This window comes from Struthio camelus, chromosome 2 (genome assembly GCF_040807025.1).
Source record: "Struthio camelus isolate bStrCam1 chromosome 2, bStrCam1.hap1, whole genome shotgun sequence".
NCBI lineage: Eukaryota > Metazoa > Chordata > Aves > Struthioniformes > Struthionidae > Struthio > Struthio camelus.
The window spans coordinates 4,181,990-4,205,973 of record NC_090943.1 but is presented as its reverse complement, the minus strand read 5'-3'; the positions used below and the strand labels follow the sequence as shown (position 1 = coordinate 4,205,973).

Below are 23,984 nucleotides of genomic sequence, written 5' to 3'. Positions count from 1 at the left end.
TAAAAAAAAATGTTCACAAGCTCTTAGTAGGGACTGACTGGCAGGACAATTACATAGGCTTAGTTCCATTCACAGACCAGGCTAAAAATCTAACAGCAGTATGCAAAATCTCCATTACTTCCTGCCAAGTAGCTGCAAAAGGATCTACAGGACTGAGTTACATCTTACTTCAAATACTATTATGCTCCAAAATGCAAATTTTCCAGGAAAAGCCTCTGCATTATGCTCTCTGAAAGCAAAACAGCAAGACTGTTAAAACTACAAAGGGACTGTATCACAGCCTACTGCAATCTGTTGCTTCATGGCTTGGACAAGCAAGTGCATATATACGCAGTTCAAAGGAGGTAACAGTCACTCTTCAGTGTGTAGATGGCTATGCAGAAATCCTACCTAAATCCCCCCTAAACAGAAAGCAGTAGGGTGAGCTCAGGCTGATAAGATATCAGTGCACATGGGATCTCAGAGAAGGCCATCGCGAGTACACACAGACACGTCTCTGTGGAAAGGGACTGCATACAATCTATGACAACATTTGAAGTTACCCTGATTTTAAAGCTATTTGTTAAAGAGAACAGTTGAGCTTACTTTTAAAATATTTTCAACAGTGGCACATAAAGTATTAAAAATACATTTGAAAATGAAACGGCAGAAATACCTTGTTTCCGGTATGCTTAATTACTCCCAAAACTATAAACGGAGACAATCATTACAAAAAAGCCATTTATTAGATATGTACATATATACATAGGCATGCAAAGTGATTTATACACATTTACACAGGTTCAGTTATTAATATAGTGCAAAAATATCTAAAAAGGTACCAACCCACCTTCCAAACACTTAACAGGTCTTTGGGAGTAGGAGAGAAAAAAAAAAAAAAAAACAGAACAAACAAAAAAACCACAGACTAACACAGAAAATAGCTATTTTCATAAACTGACTTAGCACTTCAAATCTTTAAATTAAGGGAGTTTATTTGCCAATTTCCTTGTGATGAACTGCTGGGTGAAGAACAGAATTTCCAAGGGACTTATCTTGAAAACTGACAGAATTAAGGAGACACAAGTCAAAGTACATTAAACAGTTTAAAGTCAAACAAAAAGGATGGATTCCTGTTTGGGGATTTGATTCAATACAGGCATAATCCCACATTATGAGTCAGATTTCATGTACTCAAATTGCAAGTCATTCTTTTTATTAAATCTCAGAGCTCTGAGATCAGTGTAAACCATTCTACTCCTCTTGATGTTTCACCAAAAAAAAAAAGTTTAACTGTACAAATACCACACAGGTACAGAAGCCATTCTAAATAATGTTATTTAAAAAAAAAAAAAAAAAGTGAGATAGTGCTTGCTCTGCCTGGTCCCTCAACCACAATCTAAACCTACAAAGTGCAAATATACTGTTCTATGTAGATTCCTTAATGTGATTTACACATATTACAGAAAAAAGGTTGCAAAGGGATTAAGACTAACGGCAAACCACAGCTTGGTTCATTTCGTAGAAAACATCTAGTCACATCCTCTACCTAATCCATGAAGCTAAAAAAAAAAAAAAAAAATACATTATGGAAGGTAGAATTATACCAACTCCTTTTGTTTGGTTTTAATGAAACAGTCTCAGGAAAAGGAACATATTAAACAAAAGCTGAATTTAATCTTTATCAATTCTAAATATGTTAATTACAAAAGCTATCTAAACACCTTGTTCTACCACCATTTCTCTTACTGCAGAACTGTTGCTAACATCATCTGCACAGGGATGTATTTGTTTTACGAGAAAGCAAATAGTCAAATGCTAGGGCAAGCATCAGGAACGTTACAATTTCTTCCAGTCAAGTCAATACAAGGATGAGGAATAGAAAGAAGATAATGGTTCACTGGTGTCAAGCTCCAGCTGCTAATGCTCTGCATGCCTTAAGCTACAGCAGAATAGCTTTATTCAAGTCTACGGAGAATCAGTAAAGCTCTTTTGGACTCTGATGCAGCCTAAAGGGGTAGGAATTGGGAGCTGGAACACATCACTAAGGTTCCTTTCATAAGCTTTTATTCATCTGTAGTACAAAATACCTCGTCCTTTCCCTGTGGGATGAGACTCCCCTTCATAACACAGTGGACTGATACCCAGCTTAGGGTCCCCAGCTAACAAAAAACACAGTCACTAGGTCCAGGATCCTTATCGAAGCATTAGTTTCTAGTATAAGATTTTTTGGGGCTTTTTTTTTTTGTTAAGGGTTTTTTTGTTTTTTTTTTTTTTGGTTTTTTTAACTTGTAATGCAACCTCATGGGTTAGTTTCCCGAAGTCTCCAATCACACAGAAAGAGTACCTCACCAAGTAGAACATGAGCTGAAGAGCATGGAAACTTAAAGCTTCTCAGTACTAAACGCTCCACTTCTGTGTGTCCTAAGGATAGTGGTTTAGTGCTGGCTCCACTTCTCTACTCAACCCCAGTTTTCTGCCACAGTCTATGACAAACAATCTTCATCTACCTCCTTCCAACAGGAAAGTATTCCTGTGATGGCACACAGTTCTACCTCTTTTCTAAACTGGCTGGCCAAAAACATTCTCCCATCACTTCAACTAGACTATTCCTCACAGTTTAAAGGGTCTCATTACGTTATTGTTACAGTAAACGGGCTAGCATGGGATGGAAGAGAAACATCTACATTTTACCACCAGAAAATGTTCTGGCACCAAGTCTCTTGATGTCCTAGAAACTATTTTCAGGTTGTAAGGGGCTGCAGGTCTATGCCTTTCCTGCAGTCAGCTGCATCACAGAATTGCTTCAATTGAAGAGCTTCTAGCCTTACAAGATACAGTACCAGAGGTTTCTGGTCTAGCAGCCTAATAACACTCCTAAACGTTTGCATCATGAGGTTTCAGAAACAACTCACCAAGATGCAAAGAAGTAATTTTGTTAAGTATTTCTGCAAACTCCGGAAGACAATTCTGCATCATGTTAACGTCTTTGCAACCACCCGAGGTAGAGACTACGTGAAAGGAAAATAAATCTTTGGCAAGAGACGTTACGTAGAGCAGACTAGGGCCACCAGAAAACAATTTCCTATGGAAAAAAAGAAAATCCAGGACCATTCCTCCGCAGTAATACACCTACAGTTCCCTACAACCTTTCAGTTTGAATATTCATAACCCTTCAAGGACAGCTGCATCAAAATGCTAGGCATTCTTTAAGCACAAGCTAAAGTATTCATACACATTCTAAAATGCCCATACGCACTTCAATACATTAAATACAAGAAAACCCAGTGCAGCAGAGGTTAAGAAATTCAGCTCCTATGTACTATATTCAAAAGTGCACGCTCATAAATTCATCTTAGTGTAAGAACTGCAAAACCATTAGCTAAAGGTTTTATATGTAATAAAAGAGAACCTGCTCTTGCTCTCCATTACTGGAAATGGCTTTCTACTCATCAGCTACAGTTTTTTTTTTTCTTTCCTCAAAAGGTGAAGGAGTTAGTGGCTGTCGTAAATAGGCTTGGAAGATTTATTGTCTGTACAGACCAAGCAAACATAGAACTGCCCTCACAGTAAGAGTGATCTTAACCAAGGAAATAAAGGCCGCTTGAGCTGAAAGGTCACTTACATTCACTTGGTTTGTTTTATGCTGCTCCAAGCTTATTTACAACTAACCAACGAGTACATACCTAACTACAAAGATGTGACGTTTCACCAGAAGACGTTTAGAGCCTTTATGGTTTTTAAAGGAGCCATAGCCTTTTGGTTTCCCTCAAAACCCAGAAAGGTTATTCTGCAGCTTCTCCTAAAATAATTTTCACCACTGATAATGGGCTAATCTAATTATGGCAAACTCCTCCTCCACTTACATTTACTAAGAATCGGAATGCTTAACAAATTCTATAGGCAAACATTTTACCCACCATTTTATCTTTGCTTTGCTGTACAGTTTACTATTTTCCTAAGAATTGGCAGGGCAAGACATCGGCATCCCAGATTGTTACAAAGCCAGCAAGACAAATGGCAAAATATCGACTAGATGGTGTTAGTCAAGAAGTAAGAGCCCGTTTATGGTAATGAGAACCTCCATCCGCTGACAACACCTGACAAAATCTACCATGCACAGTTACCACACGCTGTGTTAAATACAGCTAAATTCCTCAACGTATGTCTGACACTACTACAGGGTCCCAGTTTATTTCAAGTTGCTTCAAAACATCCTACTCGCAATAACCATTGTCACAAATCTTTAAAAATCTTCCAAGCTATTTTTGGCCAGTTGAATACAAAAAAAGCTGTAAAAAGACAGCAGCAAACCCGAGGTCTTTTTCATACGCCGCAGTCGGGCTGTTTCTCCATAAGTTGCCTTGTCAGTATCTGATACGAAGCAAGAGATGCCACTCCTATGTGGAAGGCTATTTGCCAGAGGTTCCGTAATCCATACAAGTAAATGTTGCACAAACAAACAGAGAAAAAGAGTACAAACGTCTTCATCTTCCTTGCAGAGCTGTAGAAGAGGTACAAGTAACACTACAAAAGCACCAGAGAGATAGCGTTAGCATTAAACCATGCATATACAGACAAGAGTCATAGGTTGGAACTGCTGGCACATCCATGCCGCTTGGATGCGCCTACCACTGCAATCATCACGAAAGCTCAAAGCGTCCTTCCAACGGCTATGCGTTAGGTCCTCCAAGAATAGCAGTTTGGTGGCCTCAATCCAGATCCTACTGGATAAGCATACATACCAAGAGAAGCCCGTCAGCACAACTGGTGTCCTCCCTGGCTGTCTCAGGCTGGATTAAGATGAGCCTGAATGCTGAGTCAGCTTTCAAAACCCACAGGTGATTTTTGCAGGGCAAAGGCTCAGCAGGAAAGCAGCAAACAATTTTATGGTTCCACTGCATTTATTCTTGGGATAAGCAAAGGACTTCATTATCTAGGCTTGACTTGGTAGAAAGACCACACTTTCTACTAACGAGGGGCTCAGAAAGGGTTTTTAGTTTTTTGTTTTTAAATTCAAGAACAGGTGGACCCCACTTGCTAAGCATGTGTGAAGGGCACCTAGCATCACAGCAGAAAACAAGTATCTCACAAAGTGCTGGCAGAAGAGTTACTTTTTTAACTCAGGCAGTAACAGCTCACACTTCATCGCTTAAGGTCACAGTTTCCAACAGTGCTGATGTAGGGATCATAATGTAGAAAGCACGTCACATTTGAGCGCAATTTATGCACAAGCATTTTGTGAATACGCCTGCGACACATCAAAAGGATAAAGAGAGAATACTTTTTATTTTATTTTATTTTAGCTTCTCTAGCTTTAGGCACTAACTGGAGAAAGCAGGGCAGAGCTGCTCTTCATGAAGAGTGACTTGCATCAAGTTTTTAGGTCCAGATTACTACCTCTAATTTACAGTTCTTCTATGATCTGAAGTGTAGAGAGGGCTGAAAGACACTATATTGCCCATCGCATGTACAGGTGACAACTGGTGAGTAAAAGGTATTGACAAAACAATACGAGCTTAGGACTTCGTTATCTGAAAGCATAAGAATCTTTACTGTTCAACTTCGAAATTTGAGGGTTTTTGTTTTTGTTTTGTTTTGTTTTTTCTTTACCTCAGAGCATTGTGTAACACAAACCTCGACAGCCTGGCTACTAGAAGGTAACAGACAACACAGGATGAGTTACAAGAACCTGCAGAGTTAGGACTACTTTCCACCACCACCACCTCCAAAAAAGGGGAGGGGATAAGGGAAGGAGAAAAATCAATACAAAAAGGCAAGGTCCAATCGAGTTCTATCCAGCCAACCTAGGAACCATGTGATGCAATAAATAGCCTCTTTGCAAGTTTTAAAACCCTAGATAAACAGAAGTCTTCAAATAGAACTCCCCAAACCTTGCTGGCCAAAGGCAACAGTACTAAGCAACTAATACACTGCAGGCATTGTATTATTTCCTCTTTGTCAGCTAGTAGCCAAACTAGAGCAGCTGTGACCACAAACTAGAAGTAGAAGATTCTGCAAGCAGCATATTGCCCTCAAGCTAAAGGTTACGGACCTCTGTTTTAGGCACTTGAAGAACATTCCAGGAACTATCCGCCTGCAGAGCAAGTAATATTCGTCTCATTCAAATACCACTACACAAAGAGGTCAGCGAAAATGATCCATAAAAAAAACCCTACAGAAGTCATGAACTGTATTTGTCTTAAGATTTAGAAGTAATTTTGAATAACACTGCTATTCTGTATTTGCTTAGTCTCTCAGATGGTTATGCTACAAAAGCCCATCACTAGGATTGCCACTACTAGGAAGAAAATCTATCTACTCTGGGAAACAAGTCACCTTTGGGCTAACACTTATTTATCGCGCTCAAATCCATTCGACATGTTACAGTAAGGAAGCACAGTAAAAAGCTTGCAACTACAATTTGCCAAGGGTCAGACTGCGCCCTTTCGATATTTGTGCCGCTTCACTAATACCTCTGTGGAATCACCTTTGTACAACGCTGAAAACCACACTGTTCCTTTGCCTAACTGAAAATGATTTTGTACGTAGCGTTAGGCTTACATATAAAAATTACGTGGCTTTCTCTAAAAGAAATTTAGCACGATGCCCAAAGAAGCTCACTACTCATTTCAAGAGAGCCTGAGCTGGTAACAACCTGCAAAGTTTTTAAAGCAGATAGTATTTTAAGCATCTCTATGCTAGTGAAGAGGGCTCCTGTTAAAGCTACCTAGTAATAATATTTATTCTAAAAGGTTTTAACTAAAGGAGGTATTATTTTAAAATAACTCTTATAGACATAAAATAATAACACATTGAAACATAACGTTCCATCAGTTTTCAGTCCCTCCTCCATCAACCCAAAATCCAAATTAGTAAATATTTAAACACAATCAAGTACAATGTAATACTGCCCATAATTTGTTTTGCGTTCATGTGTACCCCGATTTGTTTAGACACGACCATTCGCCCATGAATTGAGGGTAAACGCGAATCAGAAAAGCAATCAAAACCCAGGAAGCAAAAGGAATGCTAGGCATGAGGGCGGCTGCTTTCACTATCTTGAGCAAAAGACCATTTGCACTCTTGCAAAGCTCTTAAGGGTGGACTCACTTCCCCTCACTTCTTCCTCAAAAATCGTTTAATTTAAAATAATACCAAAAAGACTGACAGACATGTAAAAATAAGGCACCGAAAACACAGTTAAGGACACAGCCTGGACATCGGGCCAAACCATCTTAGAACCCAAACACGTGCGTCTCCAGGTTGCATTCAATCACGTCCTAAGTTTTGTGAGCTAATAAATTAGTAGGAATAATACCTCGCACAGAAGAGTTCTGTACGGAGACCAAATCGATGGAAAATTTCTGACTCACAAAATGCAAGGCAGAGGCAAGTGGTAAAATAACTTATACTGAATATGCAAGTTATATATTAGTGTGAACGAGTTTAATAAAATTAAGGTAAGTTGATTTCTCGTTTCATCTGTCAGAGCACTATAGGAACAGTAGGAAAAATCTGTAAAAGCAAAATAATATCAGAAACAGAATAATATATTATAATATTAAAAATGTGAAAGTGTATTGTTTAAAGGTAACATACCTGAAAAACACAGGCTAGAAAAGGTAGAAAAAAAGCTATCACGTTTCCAAGTCCTTCATGGTCTTCCTGTTTGGATAGAAATGAGTGACAAACGAGACACTGCATCAGCTACAGTTTTATTAAGTGCCGTTTGATATTTTAGAATACTATATTTCATAAAGCACCTCTCATCCTGGCTTATGATGATTGACTATAACAGTGTCACACAGCAGCAAGATTGATATCACCGAACAAGATACCATGAACAGAGGCTTACGTGACAGTTACTGCCAAAGAAAACTGTACCACTGTACACTTTTTTCCCCTGTTTTAAAACTGTTTAGTTTTACATTTGTTTAAAAAAAACACACACAAGAAAATCTAGAATAAAATATAAGAATTAAAAAAAAAAAAAAAAAAAGCCAACCTGGCAAGACTGGAATTTTTGTCCAAATTTCAATTACACCACAGAAGAAGAAAATGCAAGGTGCTCCCATATAACAAAACACAGGATCTAGCAGGTGAGCAGTCACAATTGTGAGTTCCCTGGACAAGCACAATTCCTGTGGAAATACGTGCAGCCCAGCAAGCTACGAAGTCAACTAGCTACTCATAATGTGGTTAACCAAATAACTCCTTCCTTTACTGGTCTCAACTCAGTCAGGGTTACCTGAAATGAATACTCTGCTAGGTGAACTCCTCGGATGAGATTCAAAGCTCCACACATGATGTTCAGAACAAGAGACAGAATCCCCAGGGGAGTCACACGTTGCATTCTGTAAGTGGGGACTTAACAACAAAAAAAGACACTAGTGAAAGTTAGTACTATTACTTTGAATCTTTTACATAAAGCAACTCAAATCAGCTTAAGCAGGTTTTATACATTTTCAAAACCTTCCATGCCTTGCTCCAAAGACAACCGATTATGAATAGGAACACCATTATTGCTGCATTACACTGTTCAGTACTTCAGAGATCTAGGAATCAGCAACAGCTCTGGAGTAGTTTTTAAACCAGATTAAGTAACAGAACTTGTTCTTGAGCTATTTGGCCTAAATGTCTTATTTTCTGCTGCACATAGACTTTTTTCTGCTCTGTACTTACAGCAGATTTTCATATTGAACACACTTCGCTGGTCAGTAGACAAGTTAAGAGGCTCCAAGTATTGAAAGGTCTGGGAAAGTTTTGATTTCTGACAGCCAAAAGAGCAAGAGAGCACCTCTTCTCTTCCTTGACTGGCAGTTGTCCATTCGTCCTCACTGACCGTTTGAGGGTTCATTTTGACATACAGCAATTAGCTTTACCTGCATAGTTTCCACATGACATTTGATGCGCTAATCAAGCGGTTGCCAGAACTTAATATACAACTGCAGGTGCCAAGGGCTTTGATGGCTTTGCTGCTACAGTATCGTGGTAGTTGTAAAGACGATACTGCCCAGTCTCAGAGGGGAAACGTCCATCACAGAACTGCTACTCTACCTCTGGCCCCTCAGGTCCAATTTTCAAGGGAGATCGACCAAATATGATCAAAACTGGGGTCTGGAAATTAAACTGGGTGCTACAGCTCTTGGCCTCTGAGATGTGTTTCACAGTGCACTATAATTCCTTTCATCCCTTTTCTCCCAACCTTCCCCTGTTCCAGAGGCAGTGAACTACTTCTTTCTCCTTCCCATCTCCTACACTACTAATATTAAACTCCAACATTCGCATACCAAATTCTTTTCTTCAGGATGATCTAATCTAGGCCAGAGTAACTTTTAACAATTTGTATTTAACTTTGGAATTTCCCACTTGTAATTCAGAATTTTTGCTTGTCCAAAAGTTTGCCTATTTTTCCCCTAATTGAACTAGTTAGTCTAGCAATAGATACTACCTGCACGTACAAATCTTGCCGTGCTCTGCCCTTGGATCACCGCAAGTAGAACACTATCCCCATAACAGTAAGAAAGGTTATTCGCAGCACAGATACCAAATCCCAATTCTCTTCTGTGTCAATATTCATAAAACACAGAAGAGAATGAAGTGCAGGAGCCCTTAAGGAGTCTCTCCAACCGTCAGGATCTTCTGGCTCCTGTCCAGATCAAGCCAACTGCTGACGACTCCACCTAAACCACGCAACTCAGTAGAGTTCCTCTCTGGCTTCATTTCAGTGACAAGTGAAACACTCTAACAGCTTAAATATTGCAGTACTGTACGGTTTAAAAAGGAAAAACACTTCTGTCTTCTCCTTCAGCAGAGATTAGCTTGATACGTGGATGTAAAAAAGGTTTGGTGCCAAATTAACGTAGAGATTTAAATCATCTTTTATAAATGTCTATGTAATTAATTTGTCTGGCATGCATTCACTGCTCCTGCTTTCGTCTCCAAGGCTGCTGCAACAGGAAATCTATTAATCTCAATATGTCACATTATGTAGTATTAGTGTATATTATTGTTAAACACATTTCCATGTAAATAAAAGATGCAAGTATCCCAGCCATTTAAAGGCAACTTTGTTTTCTGTCTATGCAGTGAAACTCAAAGCCTCAGCAGCTCATTGAACAGAAGCTGTACAAGCATGTTCGTTCTCACGCTGATCAGAGTATCCGGCTTACTATTATTTTCGACCAGCTAAATATTATTGCAACAGTTATGTATCTCTCTCTCATGGAAATTTCCTGACGAGGACTACCGTTTTTTTCCTCTTTCCTCCTGAGTTGCTAAGATTTACTTCAGAGGCAGCCAGCTTCTCTTCTAAACAAAGAGGAGCTGTCAAGCGCCAAGTGTCATTCATTACACAGGATCATGCAAACTATGCTCACAAACACTTTCCAGCACCCAGTGGGGAATAACGCAAGTCGCAAGATATTGCTTCTGCAGATTGAAGACCACAGCATGGAAAATTATTCGTATTTGCTGGGCAAAAATTGTATAGAATTACGGTCACAGAGGCGCATGAGATTACAATATCTAGTTGCTCAGGATAAACAATCTGTGAAAACTTACCTTCAAATTGTTTGCTGTGGAGCTTTATTTCTGCTATACCCTTCTGAAGTTTAACCCACAAACTGAAATTTTACAGATCAAGTAATAAATGGGTACTACTAGAGCAAAGTTATGACAGCCTCTTGCGTGATTTTGATCATGTTTTTATAAAAAGAAGTATTCACTAGAATAGCCTATTACACTAAATAAACAAACAAACTACTCCAGTAGAGAGCAATTTGGCACTGGCACAATTAAATGGCATCTGGGATTCAAACTGATATGACTGTTACAAGTAGAAAAGTCAGGCTCTTGAGAGTGCAAAAAACTATGCACAAGATATTTTTGGAACTGTAGTTTACCTAACACCCTGGAAAAAAGCATCTGCAGGTTTAAACAAGCATAGAGCAATTCCACAAGAACACCCTCAAACAATGAGGACACCAAAACTTCCACCTATAATAGTTTTTTTCTGAGCAGAGCCCTTTGGCTGTTTACCTGGAGACTGACATTAATGCCTGTACCGGGCTCCGCTCACTCTCTTCAGCGCATAGCACTTGACAACGAGTCACTTACTCAAAGCTCCAGATAAAGATAGCACCAGTAGTAAAAAAGGAAATCAGACGCAAACATTTTAAAATAAAATACAAGCACACAAAAAAAGCTGTGAGATTATTACATCTTTTAAAAATACTTTAAGGAGGACCGTGAGAAGTACTCCCTCTGCGCCTACAAAAGACTAAAAGCATTCATCAAGGGGAGCACAATGCTGCATAATTTAGTAGCACACTTGCTAGACAAATAGTACAAGTTGTTCTTCCACTTCATAGAGTTAGTTCTGATATGAAAACTCTCCCTGTTCACAAAAAAAGCTACTTACACTTCACATGCCTTATTATAAATGACTGCACTTTCCTTCAGAGCTTTATCAGCTCTTCTCACATCAAGTCTGCAAGCAAAAGCTGAGGTCCTGTGGATGCTGACCAAGGATACAATGTTACAGCATCTTTCTGGCAAGAATTGGGCTGAGTTTAGTTAAGGAAGGAAGAAAAGGAGGAAAGAATGAAAAAAAATAAACCTTGTGTTCCTATATATTCTAACAAGGATAAAACCAATTTTTCGGACTCCTTGCACGCTACAACAAAAAAGAGCCAGGGGACGTGACCATACAACTGAAAGGAGAACAGGAACCAACCACAACCGTGCAAGGAGACTGATGTTTTGATCAAGCCAGGAATTTATCTTCACTATACGATGCAGACCCAATTACATTCTACTCTCTTAAAACCAGAACACTTTGCTGTATACTCAAGAAGTCTCCTGTATAGCACAGCCATAATATAAATAACATTAATAAGGAAACAAACACTGTCTACGTGGCTAAACTTAGAGCAGCAAAGTGGGATTCAGCTGCTAGGTAATGATGAGAGGAAAGAGACACAAGCCAGGAAAGCTGACTCCAGCTGAGGGAAAGAGATGATCATAAACATGATTCTTAAAATAAAGACAGAACAATCTGTGAGAGTATTTGGGTTGGATCACTGAGGACAGCCAGAGACACACAGCCAGATGGAAAATAGAAGAAAGCAATTAAGAATACGGGGAAACTGAAAATGTATTTCTCCTCACTGAGCACAGAGTAGCTCGCAAATGTTTACTTGGCACTTAAATTGTTTGCACTAGTGTGAAGAATTTCTAAGCCTTGCCACGTTACGAAAATATTTAACCTTCAGGAAGGGGTCTGAGGAAGACCTCACAGATCTGATTTGTCATTAAGATGTTGTCCTTTCTATCTTTTCTCTCCCCTCGCCACCGCCCCTGAAGATTTTCATCTAAAATATCTATGTCAAATTAGATTCCAGCTCACCCATCAGAAACAGTAAGACTGAGCAACTGGAACTTAATTTTATTAGTGTTTCATAAGCCACCAAAGGGGGGGGGGGGGGAAAAAAAGGAAATACAAGCTCGTGGTATCCTAGCTGCATTTAAACTGCCATGCTAATAGAATTTAAAGCATTTTATTTTGTAAACGAAGTAAACAGCATATTGACTATGCAAGTGAAATATAAATAAGATACCAATTTTATAATAATTGAGAGGATAGAACTTTTAAAAGCAGATAAAATGGCAGTATTTGTTATAGAAAGTTCCCTTGTCAAGCCTCTACATACTTGTATATAGATACGCATATCATCTTCCGGAGTTTTAGTCTAATACGTTACATTTTAATGAATGGGGCAAAAAGGAGAAAGTGTAGACTGGAGGTCAACTCAAGACAGACGGTCTGAGAATGAGTCTCACACTCTCAGCTGAAACATATTCTTATCATCATTTCCTTCCTCATGGATAAAGTAACTCACAGAAATTGTAATTACATTTCTTGTATCTTAGTTTATAGCAAACACAATGAACTAGTGGAGCTTGTTAAGTTTTGTTCGACATAAGAGCCAACTTGCTCTTCACTATGATGGAAAGTCTTTTCTAACACGTTTTATATGTATAACGTAGACTTCTCAGTATAAAAGGAACCACTACCGCTACATGCTTTACTGTCCTTCACGAACTAGGAGTTCAGGATGTCTGCACTGTCACCTTTGCGTAGTAGTAACTTACCAACCTCCACATGAGCTTCTGCAGGCCCACCGTTAGTCAGCCCATTCATCAGCTCTGTATCCTCCAGTTTCAGCTGCACGGGGGGCCAGAACTTCAGCTCCTCTTGAATCTTCTCCCAGTTGGCCTTCATTTGAGAGCCACTTGCACAGTTAAAATGGCACTTCACTTTCTGAATAACGTTATCTGAAACATTATTTTATATATACATATATATGTGTGTGTATATATACACACACACACACACACACACAAAAAGAATTAGCTGTACAGAAGTCGAGTGCTTCAGGTAAGTAAAGAATCAAATCCTGACATTCTTTGTGAGTTCTTTTTATTATTATTTCTTTCTTCATTTCTTTTCTCATTTCATTCAGATATAAAATTTCATTGCTAATTAGGGAACAAAAGTCCCTTTCTTAGGTGTTTTGTATCACACCTCCTCCCTTCTGGATGCTCTAAATAACCTCATCTCAACATCCTGCCTGCCGGTGGACTGAAAAGGGGTTTTCATATTGCAAGCTAGACATGACAAACACATTTTGAACTCAGATCATGAACTACCACGAAGCCAGAACGATGCAATGCCATACTATGTTTTAACATTAGCAAGGGTTCGGGCTTTTTCCAGCACACAGCTAACTCAACCCATATTTGAGTCATATAATCTGACTGGCAGAGGCAACAATTCCACCAACCTGCACGCCACAGATTTACATACAGATCACCCTGCTAAGCCTCCTACGCTTAAATTTGAATAGATAAATTCCTTTCTACAAATTTGGCTAATGGTCTGACAGAAGTTACCACAGCACTGAGACCAAGCAGTGAATCCGTCTGAGTAAGAATCACCCACAGAGTTGGAGTACCTCACCGTGGATACTGTTGCTTCCTATTTTATTGTGCAAAGGCATGGGCAAATTCAAGCTTATTACTTCAAATACTTAGGCAAAAAAAACATAGAAACATTAATTTTGCAGAGCTATCCTGCAAATAAAATTTGCACCCCTAAGATATTGTTATGCTAGGTGACTTGACAGGTTGACCACAGCTACTGCTGGATATCAAATGCATGTTAAGAGCCTAAAGTGCAAGTTTAGAGAACGCACAGGAGGACCTGAGGTCGTGCTAGAATACACAGCATCATAAGCATTCATCAGTGAAAAATTCTGTATTTTACCTTAAGTCAGCCTACTGTAATAACCCATAACTCTCAGGCAGAAGGCCAAGATCTTATGCATAAGTGCATCTCAGATCCAGACAGACACATGAAGATCATGCAGCAACATGTGGTAGATTCAGTTAACAAAACACATTGTGATATTAAAAATAAAAAAGTAAGATTTTTTATTTTCTTCTCTTAGAAAGGAGCATTATGATATTAAAAGAGTGAAAGAGGCTAGAAATCCCCCGTCAAGTTGCAAAAGGAATAATTTGGATTTCGGCATAAAATTACGTGACATCTAGAATGCGGCCTGCGGACAATTCATTCAAAATACGAGATGACTGTATAATATACTTTCCCTGTGGATTTCTCAGTCTTTTACTCAGGAGCTTAACTCTGTTACTAAAATCTGGACAGACGAGTGCTAACCCACTGCAGTATCTTGTCCTTTCCCAGAAGAGAGTTTCTCACTGCCAGGGAATAGTGTTTCTGAAAGGTGTGAGGTTCAGCAGAGCAGCTGCTACTTGGCAAGAAAGCCATTTATATCAGGTAAGAAAAAGAAACATCAGGCACGATTATGTAGTATTATATGAGTCTAAGTCATGCCAGAAATGAAGTTGTCTATAATCATCTGTTTTGTCTCCCTTTTTTCCTGTACCCATCTGTCTCTACCTGCAAGATTTTTTTAAATTAAATTACATAGTGTTTGAGACATGGATTGCCTTACTCCTCTCTGCTTGTTTATTAATCAACATAAAATTTTGCTCATCTACTACTGGGGCTTTCAGGAACTTCAAGAATAATAATCTAACAGTTTAATAAAGTTACAAAATCTCCCCCTCCTCCTACACACACGTGCACAGGCACACACACAGATTCATTTTTACGATTGGGCTTTAGCCAAGTGACATGTTTTAAGATCATAAAAGCAACAGACAGAGAATTCTTACTATTAGAGAAAAAAGCTACGAACCAAATTCAAGAAAAGCATATGGTCTGGAAGCTAAATTGATGCTTGCTGTATCATAGGAAGCAGCAAATTTCCACTGAAGCTCTTCCAGGAAGCAAAATGCCATGATGGCTGAGTAGCTGCTGGAACAGATTGCCATGCAGGCAATATCCCCAGAAGAAAGAAAACTGAAAAAAATACATACATATAATTATCAATACAGAAAGGTAAACAGGTCATGCTGAGCATGGCAATTAAACTATGCTCTCAAAACAAATGTAGCGACTGCTCCGACTGACAGAGCAGAGTAGAAAAAAAATATATCTTCTTTGCACCACTGTAATACTTCTGCAGCCTCTGTAGATCTATCACTCACTCTTAACTCATTCAACAGGCCTTAGCATATTAAAGATCACAGCACAGGTTTCACTCAATTGCTACCTGAGTAAAAATGCTGGCTATTATTTTCCCAGATCGGTTTTAAATCATGCTAATAAGGAAAAAAATGACCAGAAAACATCACAGGCAAGAAGATTAAGGGGAAAGGGGGCTGTCTGCAAACAAAAGTAAAAAAAAAAAAGCAATCTTTTTCACAGAAACCCTGCAGCTGTACTCATTGCTCCTCTTCAATATGACTTCACATTAATAGTAAAAGATCTTTGTTACCTTACACAAACCAAGATATTTGGACACTACTAATGCTAAATCATCTGTTACAAACTAAGATCATTTTTTATCGGAGATTAGCATTAAAAAAATTCTACTCCAGGACAAAGTTCCTCTAACACTGAAGCCATATTTATGCATAAGTTCCCATTTACAGATGCTCCAAAACCTTCTAGGGAACTCACTGGGGGATTCATCTGACCAAATGCAGGTGTCTAGTTTGAGAGGAGTAAAATCACTCTCTAGACTTCATTAAGCAAACCGCGAGTCCGGGCACCTAGTTCAGATGTCAACACTTACAATGTAGACAGACAGACTTCAACAATCCCCACCGTAATTATGAATTTGTAATTATCTCTGGGAAAAGACAAATCTTTCCTTATAGGTTAGCCATCTGTTTGCAATATTCAGTGCAAAACCTAAGTTTTGAAGCTGAACGATTGCTCCACTTCTAGATGTTTTCCTCTCTTACTATTTATATATTTCATCCCTCTCATACAGAAATACTTCAAGTTTCTATCTGTACCACATTGTTATTGACTCATCAGACCATGTGTTTGGGATTTACGGTTTTGATTAGGCCTATGACAGCCTAGTTACTCTGGGTTCATTCCTAAATTCTTTATGTTCCCAGCTCACGGCTGAGAATCAACACCATAGCTGCGTAACACTATCTTGTCCAAGTTGTCAAAAATTTATAGCCTTTATGCCATCTATCTGTTTGCACTCTTGTCATTTCACAGTCAGATCCATAGCTACTTGAGTAAAGACTATCGATGATTAAAAGCAGCAGGACATATTAGCATTAAGGGCACAAGTCACTCTGAAGGAAAATAAATTAAAATGCTAATCTTTATTTTTTTCCAATTCATTCAGTATAAGTTCATGCATCTTCTTCCCATCACTCCCCCTAAAAAGGGATACTACACAGTTTTAGCTTAGGATTGCCATAAGTTCTCTTTTATTTGCTAACCAGGAACGCAGTCACAAGCAAAAACTCTTCTCTGGAGTTAAACTACACTGAACAGTAAATGAAAATTCTCCTTTCTGAATTAAACCCTAATTTCTCAAAATAAAAACTAGCAGATCCCTTTCCAATACATAAGAGCAGAATTTAAACTTTTCTTCACAAAGTCAGTATGCTTTAGACCTCCTCGGGACTGAGTTTCTAGGGACTTGAGCCCTGCTGGTATTCAGAAACTGGACTGAGCGGAATATAGGGGAGAGCCAGGGCAGTTCTGAGAAAGCCACAATCAGAACTGTAGGAGCTTGGGCACATTCAGGCCAGGAAGAACAATCCTCCTAATGAGAGGAGGCATCATCAAGATTAGACTGTCACTGAAGAAAGGGGGTTTGGGTCCAATTTTAGTCTAAACTACTTTAAGCAATTCCTCAGCACTAGACTCCTTTTTAAAAGTTATTTGTAGAAGTCCAAGCCACTCCAACTGCTAACTGGAAAAAGTACTCCCCATCGAGCAGACTGCATTTGCTCCAAAAAATAGCGACAACTAAAATAAGCAGTTCTTAGCATATGCTTACTAAACTAAGTAGGAGCTGTGTGGCTGTGGTGCTAAGACTCAAGATTTCGAAATACTGCTAGGAGTTTAAAAATCTAGACATGCACGATGGCATGCATAATGGAGTTAGGCATTACGGAAGATACCTAATCCTTACAGTTCAATTAATCCCCAGGACAACCTTAATTTTGAAAGGTAATTTGAAAATTATCTTAATTTTCAAAATTAAGGTAAACAAGCAAATAGACAAAGCAGGGACTTACTGTATGCTAAGGTCACGTCCTTTTGCTGTGCCTCGACTCGGATACTGTGCCAGAACCGATGATAATGTCTTTAATCTCTTTCTGCATTCTAGAAAGTCCTGATTGAAATGAAAATCTGTGGAGGCTGAGAGGGGAAGCCCATCCCTCACCCGCACCACGCAGGCAAAGATGATCATGGACATTCTCCACTGGAGTAGTCATGTGGACTACCTGAAAATAAATAACAAATTAGGTGAATGGTACATTAATCTCAGTTACTTACAAGCTGCTATGCAAACTAGTAATATGGCAAGGTAACACTTTATCCACCACTGCCACTAAACAATACCTCAATCACCACCACGGAAAGGCAGTTCTTAACTATCAGAACGCTGTCTATTTTTTGCCCCTCTCAGACAAAAAAAGTCAGGCTGAAAAACTATCTGTCTGAAAAGAAATCGGTATTTTCCCCTCCCTGTGCTTTACCTCAAGTGTCCGAAAGGCTGAGGAAAGTTCTTAAAGGTATTCATGGAAACTGGCTAACTCCCACTGACACGCTGCAGCTTCACTGGCTCTCCAGTTCCCTTAGTGTTGCAGATAGACCAGGTTTTCTAGCATAACACACAAATATAAAAATGACTTTTCGTCTAGAGTGTATCAGGGTCTTTTTACAGAATAAAAGAAGAATAAGTACAGAATAAAGGTTGTCCTCTAATGACTTCTTACTCCTTAGCAGGTCACTTAACCTTCCATGAAAACTTATCATCAGGATTTATCCGGTACATTCAGAACACACAGGAGATCTGTTCTTCAGACATACCACAATATTCAGCACAAGATGTTACAAGATTAATATATCAGCACACATCATCTCTGAAAGATAATCGTACACAGCGTTTTAGAGAACTCTCTAATGGCCTACATATATATATATATATATATATATATACATATATATGCACCTATATTTCCCATTCAGCAGGTAAACATATCCTAGAAAGTATTCTGCCTCAAGGAAAAGATAAACAAAAAAAATCTCATCTTTTTGTCTCATAAATCAATTCCTACACATATTCAAAATGCTCAGATCACCTACTACGATGATATATGCAAAATATTTCTAATGCACCCCATCACTCTTTTTAAATTTATTCTCGCTTCCTGTAAAATAAGAGCTCTAAATCAGCAGACTTTCAGGGACTATCACAAACAACTTACAGTCATTTACACGGTTTCAGGCAAATTAAAGAAAGAAAGAATTAGACCAAAAAAGACACTAAGTCGTCAAGCTTTCGATGCAGCAAATCACTGCTGTAAGCAGCACTGTATCAAACAATCAATTCCAAGGCTCAAGGTTTCTTTAAAATGCTCAATGTTTCTTCCTCATCAACAGTGTTTCTGCTGTCTTCGGCAGGTAAGAGAGCCAACCAAGCCTTTTCTGTTCAAGCACACATAAGGTCTCTTTCCTGTATAGCTTCTCTAAAGTATAATAACGGGTGAGCTCTCACAGCAAGGGCCATCAAGAGGGTCTCATTTCTTCCCCACGTGAATCACTTCCACATAACCTGCAGGAACTTAGTATTTTACCAAAGGTGGCTGAAATTTGTCAATAAGTTACAAAAAAAAAAAAAAAAAACTAACTAACAATTGTCAGGAAAAATGACAGAAAGCATAACTGCACATAACTTGTTTCCTTAGAAAAGCAAATTTAAACTACGGAAAGGGTTATGATGAGCCTTTAGCAGTTAAGTTTTCTTTAATCTCCATTTTAATGTTTCTTTCACTGTCCCTCTAATAATTTTCTTTCTCCGATAGCCAGCTGAGGTGTAAAATTAAACTAAGCTCACAAACTACATCTCACCGCACATCACAATTAATTTCAACAATAATCAAGATAATTACATATCAACTTGAAACATCGCATCAATCTTCAATATGCTGCGACAGTATCAATGAAAGAAAACAGCGCAGAAAGCTGCTTGAACTCGCGAAAAAAAGTGAAACGGAAACAAAAAAAGAAGTTGCCAACTCCAAAGTATTAGCTTTGACATAGTCAGCTTCTAAGCACAGCTCCTCAGAGCAGCACAGTTTTACGGTCAACGGTTGCTAACGCTGATAAAGTTCAGTTCAGAAGAATCCAATCTGATAAGCACTATGGAAGCAATATACTGAGCACTCTCATTTACTTTTCAGAAAAAGCCAGGAAAGGAACAATAAAAATGGAAAGGCAACAAACAGAAATCCAAGATATTTTCTAAAACATAACGAATTGAATAATTTCACGGACTAAGTATGTGAATAACAGCAAGATTTTAGGGGGAAAAACAGCCATCGTTAAGGATAACGCCACCTACTGTTAAACAACCGCTTGCAGAAAGGTTTACAACTTACTAAGGCATACAAATCTTCACGATGCAAGGCGTAAGCCTTTCAATAAATATCAGCGCAGCCTCTCACAGAGCTGCCCCTTCTAGGAACGCTGCACATCCTCCTGTGAAAGAGCTGGTACTGGCCACTGTCAGGCTCCCAAATCAGATGTCAGGACTTCACGGGAAAAATGAGCCCACGTTCCTTCCAAGGAGGGTACAATTCCTGTAATGTACTCTTACGCGTTGCCAAACTTAACGAAAAGGCTTGATTTTTTTAAATCCACCTGCCCATGAAGTCTCAGCTTTGTTGCCTAAGGAAATGAGGCTCATATAAGCAAGTTGTAAGTTCAAGCGGGACAGACACTAAAACCTTAAGTTGCTTTGAGCTTTGAGAAAATAAGTAACTGTGTAGAAAAGAAAGTTTCCATTAACAACCTGAAGAGAAAGGCTGAAGCAGTTACTCAAATCTTATTAGAGAGCAGAGAACAGGTAAGCACAAACTCTGGGCAAAACATCTGGAAACCTGCTCGCTGCTTCTTGAGAGCTCCCTTTTTACACAGTCTAAAGGAATGTTTGCAGAGTTAACACCCTGCTCCCCAACAAAGCAGAAAAGGTGCGTGTTGCTCTCAGATACAGGAATGCTATCTTTAAGACTTCTACCGGAAGGGTAAAAAAAAAAAGGTAAGTTTTCCCACTAATTCAAGGTTTTATTTGAAGCGTAGCACTGATTTGGTTGAAAGAAATGAGAGTCAACATCACCCCGTAAGAGAGGGCAAAACCTGAAAGGAGTAAATTCATGCAACTGGCCCACCTAAGTCTTCTGTGTAACTCACATCTTGCCACCAGCCACCCATCCCTCAGACTCATCTAACCCTCTAACTCTTTTCCTTCCGCTTTTCCACATTCCCCCAGCCCTTCTGCTCAGGCATTGCACCTCACTTAAGTTTTCTTCCCTTTTCACCGTGGCCTCTTGTTACTTACACTTTGGAAGGTGTTCCGCGCCCCGCGGCAAAAAAACAGTTATTTACGCCACCTCCCTCAAACATCTAATTACTTGGAAGGCAATTTTGCCATGTCACCTGTAAGTGAACGCATACTATCACGGGCTGATCAAGATGTGCATATAACCAAGTAACTCTCTGATCCTATTATTCGAACTTGACCTGCCCTTTTCTCCTCTGGCCTGTTTCTGTTTGCACATGATTATTTACCCAAACTATCTGCAAATGACTTTACCTGGCAGGTCTTTGCACTCACATCTCGAACTTTGACTATGTGGTTGTGCTCTTCAGTTAAGTACATACCAAATCTTCCAGTATGCAGAACTAATAATATCTTGTCAGAACCACTACTTTACCAGCACAGAGTAGACAAAACCTTCAGAAATGTTTTAAGGGATTGCTTCAGATGAATAAGTTATAATTTATGACTGAAGTAAACACAGATTTTTTCTTCACTGTTTGAAGCACCTGTACATCTAAAAACACCTCTGTTACTGTTTAGCATAGGACTAGCATAAACGGAATACTTTTAACAGTCTTTACACAAAGATACTTCAGGGTATTCCCACAGTAGGCATCTAACTTAAGTTATCTGAAATGCAGTTCCTCTGTCCCTGACTCCCTAAGTAGCAGCTAACTGCAATGACTATGTAGGGATTATTAAAATAGTCTTAATCAGACCTCTTACGCTTTACTGCACTGTTATGCAAGCTCCTCCATATAAGAAGATTAGATCCCATTCACAAGCATCATGGTTTTCCAAATGCTCTACAAACTGTTACTTTTCTTTCTGTACTTAAAAAAAGTATCTATTCAACAGGCTCTGAAAGCAAATGCTAATATAGTTAATGGGGAAGATTTTTAAAATATTGTTATTTATGTAAGCAATTATTTTCTGCAATCATCAAAAATAAAGGCGTTCTTTGTAAGAATGGGAAAATACCTATAGGGACTGTCTTGTTACCAGTAAGTCTCTCAAGCATTCGTTTTCTCTCCTCGTTCAGAGTCACGTTTCCCTTCTTTCCAGAGGAGACACACAGACCAATTTCAAACCCAACAACACGCAACTACTTGGTCAAGCTCTGATCTCTCAGAAAACATAAGTGAATGTTACTACACTCAAGGAGGCTCCTGAAGCAGTCTGTTTAAAGTTTTTTTTGAGAAGCATAATAACTTGATACATAACGGTAACTATCACAGCTTTCCTCTGGTTGGTAAGCTTCAGAAAGAGCCACAACTAGTTCACAGTGGGCTACTAGGATATGAAAGAGATTCATAGTCTCTTAATCAAGCATAAAGCATTTAATAGAGCTGCTGCTAATATGTTGGTTTTCGTGTCAACCAATAAGAAGAAAAAAATGATAGAGAGATGGTTTAACAGAACGAAGGTAGTTACTGTTTCTCTGCAGGATCACTAGGTGAAATGCATCCTATTCTCACACATATAAAAAGGCAAATCTGAAATGGAAATAAATTACTAGTCTTCTAAGATTTTGGTAACTGTATCCATCTATTTCTCCCCTACTTCTCAACCAACCTCCTTCAACGCTCACACCAATGCTGACCAAACTACTGAAATCACAGACCTGCAGTGCAAGAAGCACTACTCTCCAGATTTAGCAGCGAACAAAAAGTGTTAAAAAAGCATGATGCTATCTCAAGTTTATCAGCAGAAATTGTGGTATAAAGAGCCCATAGGCTCTTGACATATAACTATACACAAATTAGAACAGAATGGATATGATCTACTATCCCTGACACACAGCCCGCGCACCCTCAAGAGTCAACTCAGGAACAGATTGCCAAAAAAACTTCTCTGCTGTAAAGAATATAGAGAAAGCCACGAGCCACGAGTGACTGAAATATGTGAGACTGAAATATGTGAGACTGTCCAGTGGCATTTTCAATTATGATTCTGTGAATATCTGCTTTACACTAATCCTCAAAGGGGAGCAAGTAGAAAACCTTTGCTGTCATAAATCTCCTATCCACACATACTCCTGTCAATTACCACAAACAACGTATGCCACATGAAACTCAAACCCCAACAGTCAGCTCCCCCATCAAATCCCCTGCCTCACTAGAGTAGTCTACCTAACCCAAATCACACCTTACCTACCCTCTGAAACTGTCAAGCCCTTCTCCTAAATGAATCTTTCAGACACATCAGCCACCTTGAGTGCTCCCAAATACCCACCCACCCCTCGCCAACCTGTACCCCGAAGCCTCCCAAAGACCCACCAGCTCACCCCCATACCTTCACCACCCCACACAACTAAAACCCCTTCCCCCATCCACCCCATTCCAACCACCACTTTTGGTGCCCCTAACCTCTACCCACTCCTCTCTTCCCCTGCGTTAAGAATCCCCAAACCCCAACCAGCACTCCCTCCTTATACGCTTTTATCGTCCCAGAAAACCGTCGCCCTCATCTAGGCACTCCCTCACACTAAAAAGCCTCCCCCACACCCCTCAGGCCCCGCTCCCGGACACCCCTAAGCCTTCCTAAGGGGACTAAGGGACACCCCTGAGCCTTACTTCCCTCCCACAGGATCCCAAACCCTCAGAGCGCCCCTGCTCACCCCAGCCACCCCCCAGCCCCCACCCTCAGGGCCCCAAACCCCCCTCATTCCCTCCCCCACACCCCAGACACCCCCAAACCTTGCTTCCCTCCCCCAGGGCCCCAAACGCCCGCCGCAGCCCTGCTCGCCTCAGCCACCCCTCGCCACACACCCCTCGAGCACCCCTCACACCCCCGGCGCGGCACAACCCCAAGATGGGGTCGGTGGAGGAGAAACAGTCTTCTTTCCCCCCCCCCCCCCCCGGCCGGGCCTCTCACCTTCCCCCGCCCCTCGCCGCGGCCTCGGGCCTGCCCCAGGCGCGGGAAGGCGGCGGCGGCGCCGCCACAACACTCCCCCCCCCCCCACCGCCGCCCGCCCAGCCC

General features: G+C 39.9%; 1 protein-coding gene across 9 annotated transcripts; it reads right to left on the bottom strand.

Annotated features, from left to right (window-relative positions):
- Positions 1-706: 706 nt before the first annotated feature.
- SEC22C (SEC22 homolog C, vesicle trafficking protein) lies at positions 707-23,984 on the bottom strand. 9 transcript variants are annotated; one of them, XM_068934122.1, is made up of 8 exons: positions 23,880-23,984; positions 18,157-18,281; positions 17,692-17,901; positions 15,270-15,433; positions 13,138-13,320; positions 8,231-8,349; positions 7,582-7,647; positions 707-7,497 (listed from the first exon to the last, which is right to left on the bottom strand). In XM_068934122.1, exons 3-8 carry the CDS (start codon positions 17,871-17,873, stop codon positions 7,468-7,470), a joined length of 744 nt encoding a protein of 247 aa, XP_068790223.1. In that variant the 5' UTR covers positions 17,874-17,901; positions 18,157-18,281; positions 23,880-23,984; the 3' UTR covers positions 707-7,467. The 9 variants fall into 9 exon arrangements, with proteins under 9 accessions (XP_068790223.1, XP_068790220.1, XP_068790221.1 ...); XM_068934119.1 differs by having other exon boundaries at positions 707-4,506; XM_068934120.1 differs by lacking the exon at positions 23,880-23,984 and adding an exon at positions 23,774-23,857 and having other exon boundaries at positions 707-4,506.

What these genes read in the sequence shown, in the direction of transcription:
- SEC22C (XM_068934119.1), bottom strand. Translation starts at nt 17,873, where the DNA reads ATGTCCATGATCATCTTTGCCTGCGTGGTGCGGGTGAGGGATGGGCTT. An exon ending in ATATGCTTTTCTTGAATTTG is followed by an intron (nt 13,321 to 15,269) that starts GTTCGTAGCTTT and finishes ATAATGTTTCAG; the next exon opens with ATAACGTTATTCAGAAAGTG. An exon ending in AGAAGCTCATGTGGAGGTTG is followed by an intron (nt 8,350 to 13,137) that starts GTAAGTTACTAC and finishes TTTGTTGTTAAG; the next exon opens with TCCCCACTTACAGAATGCAA.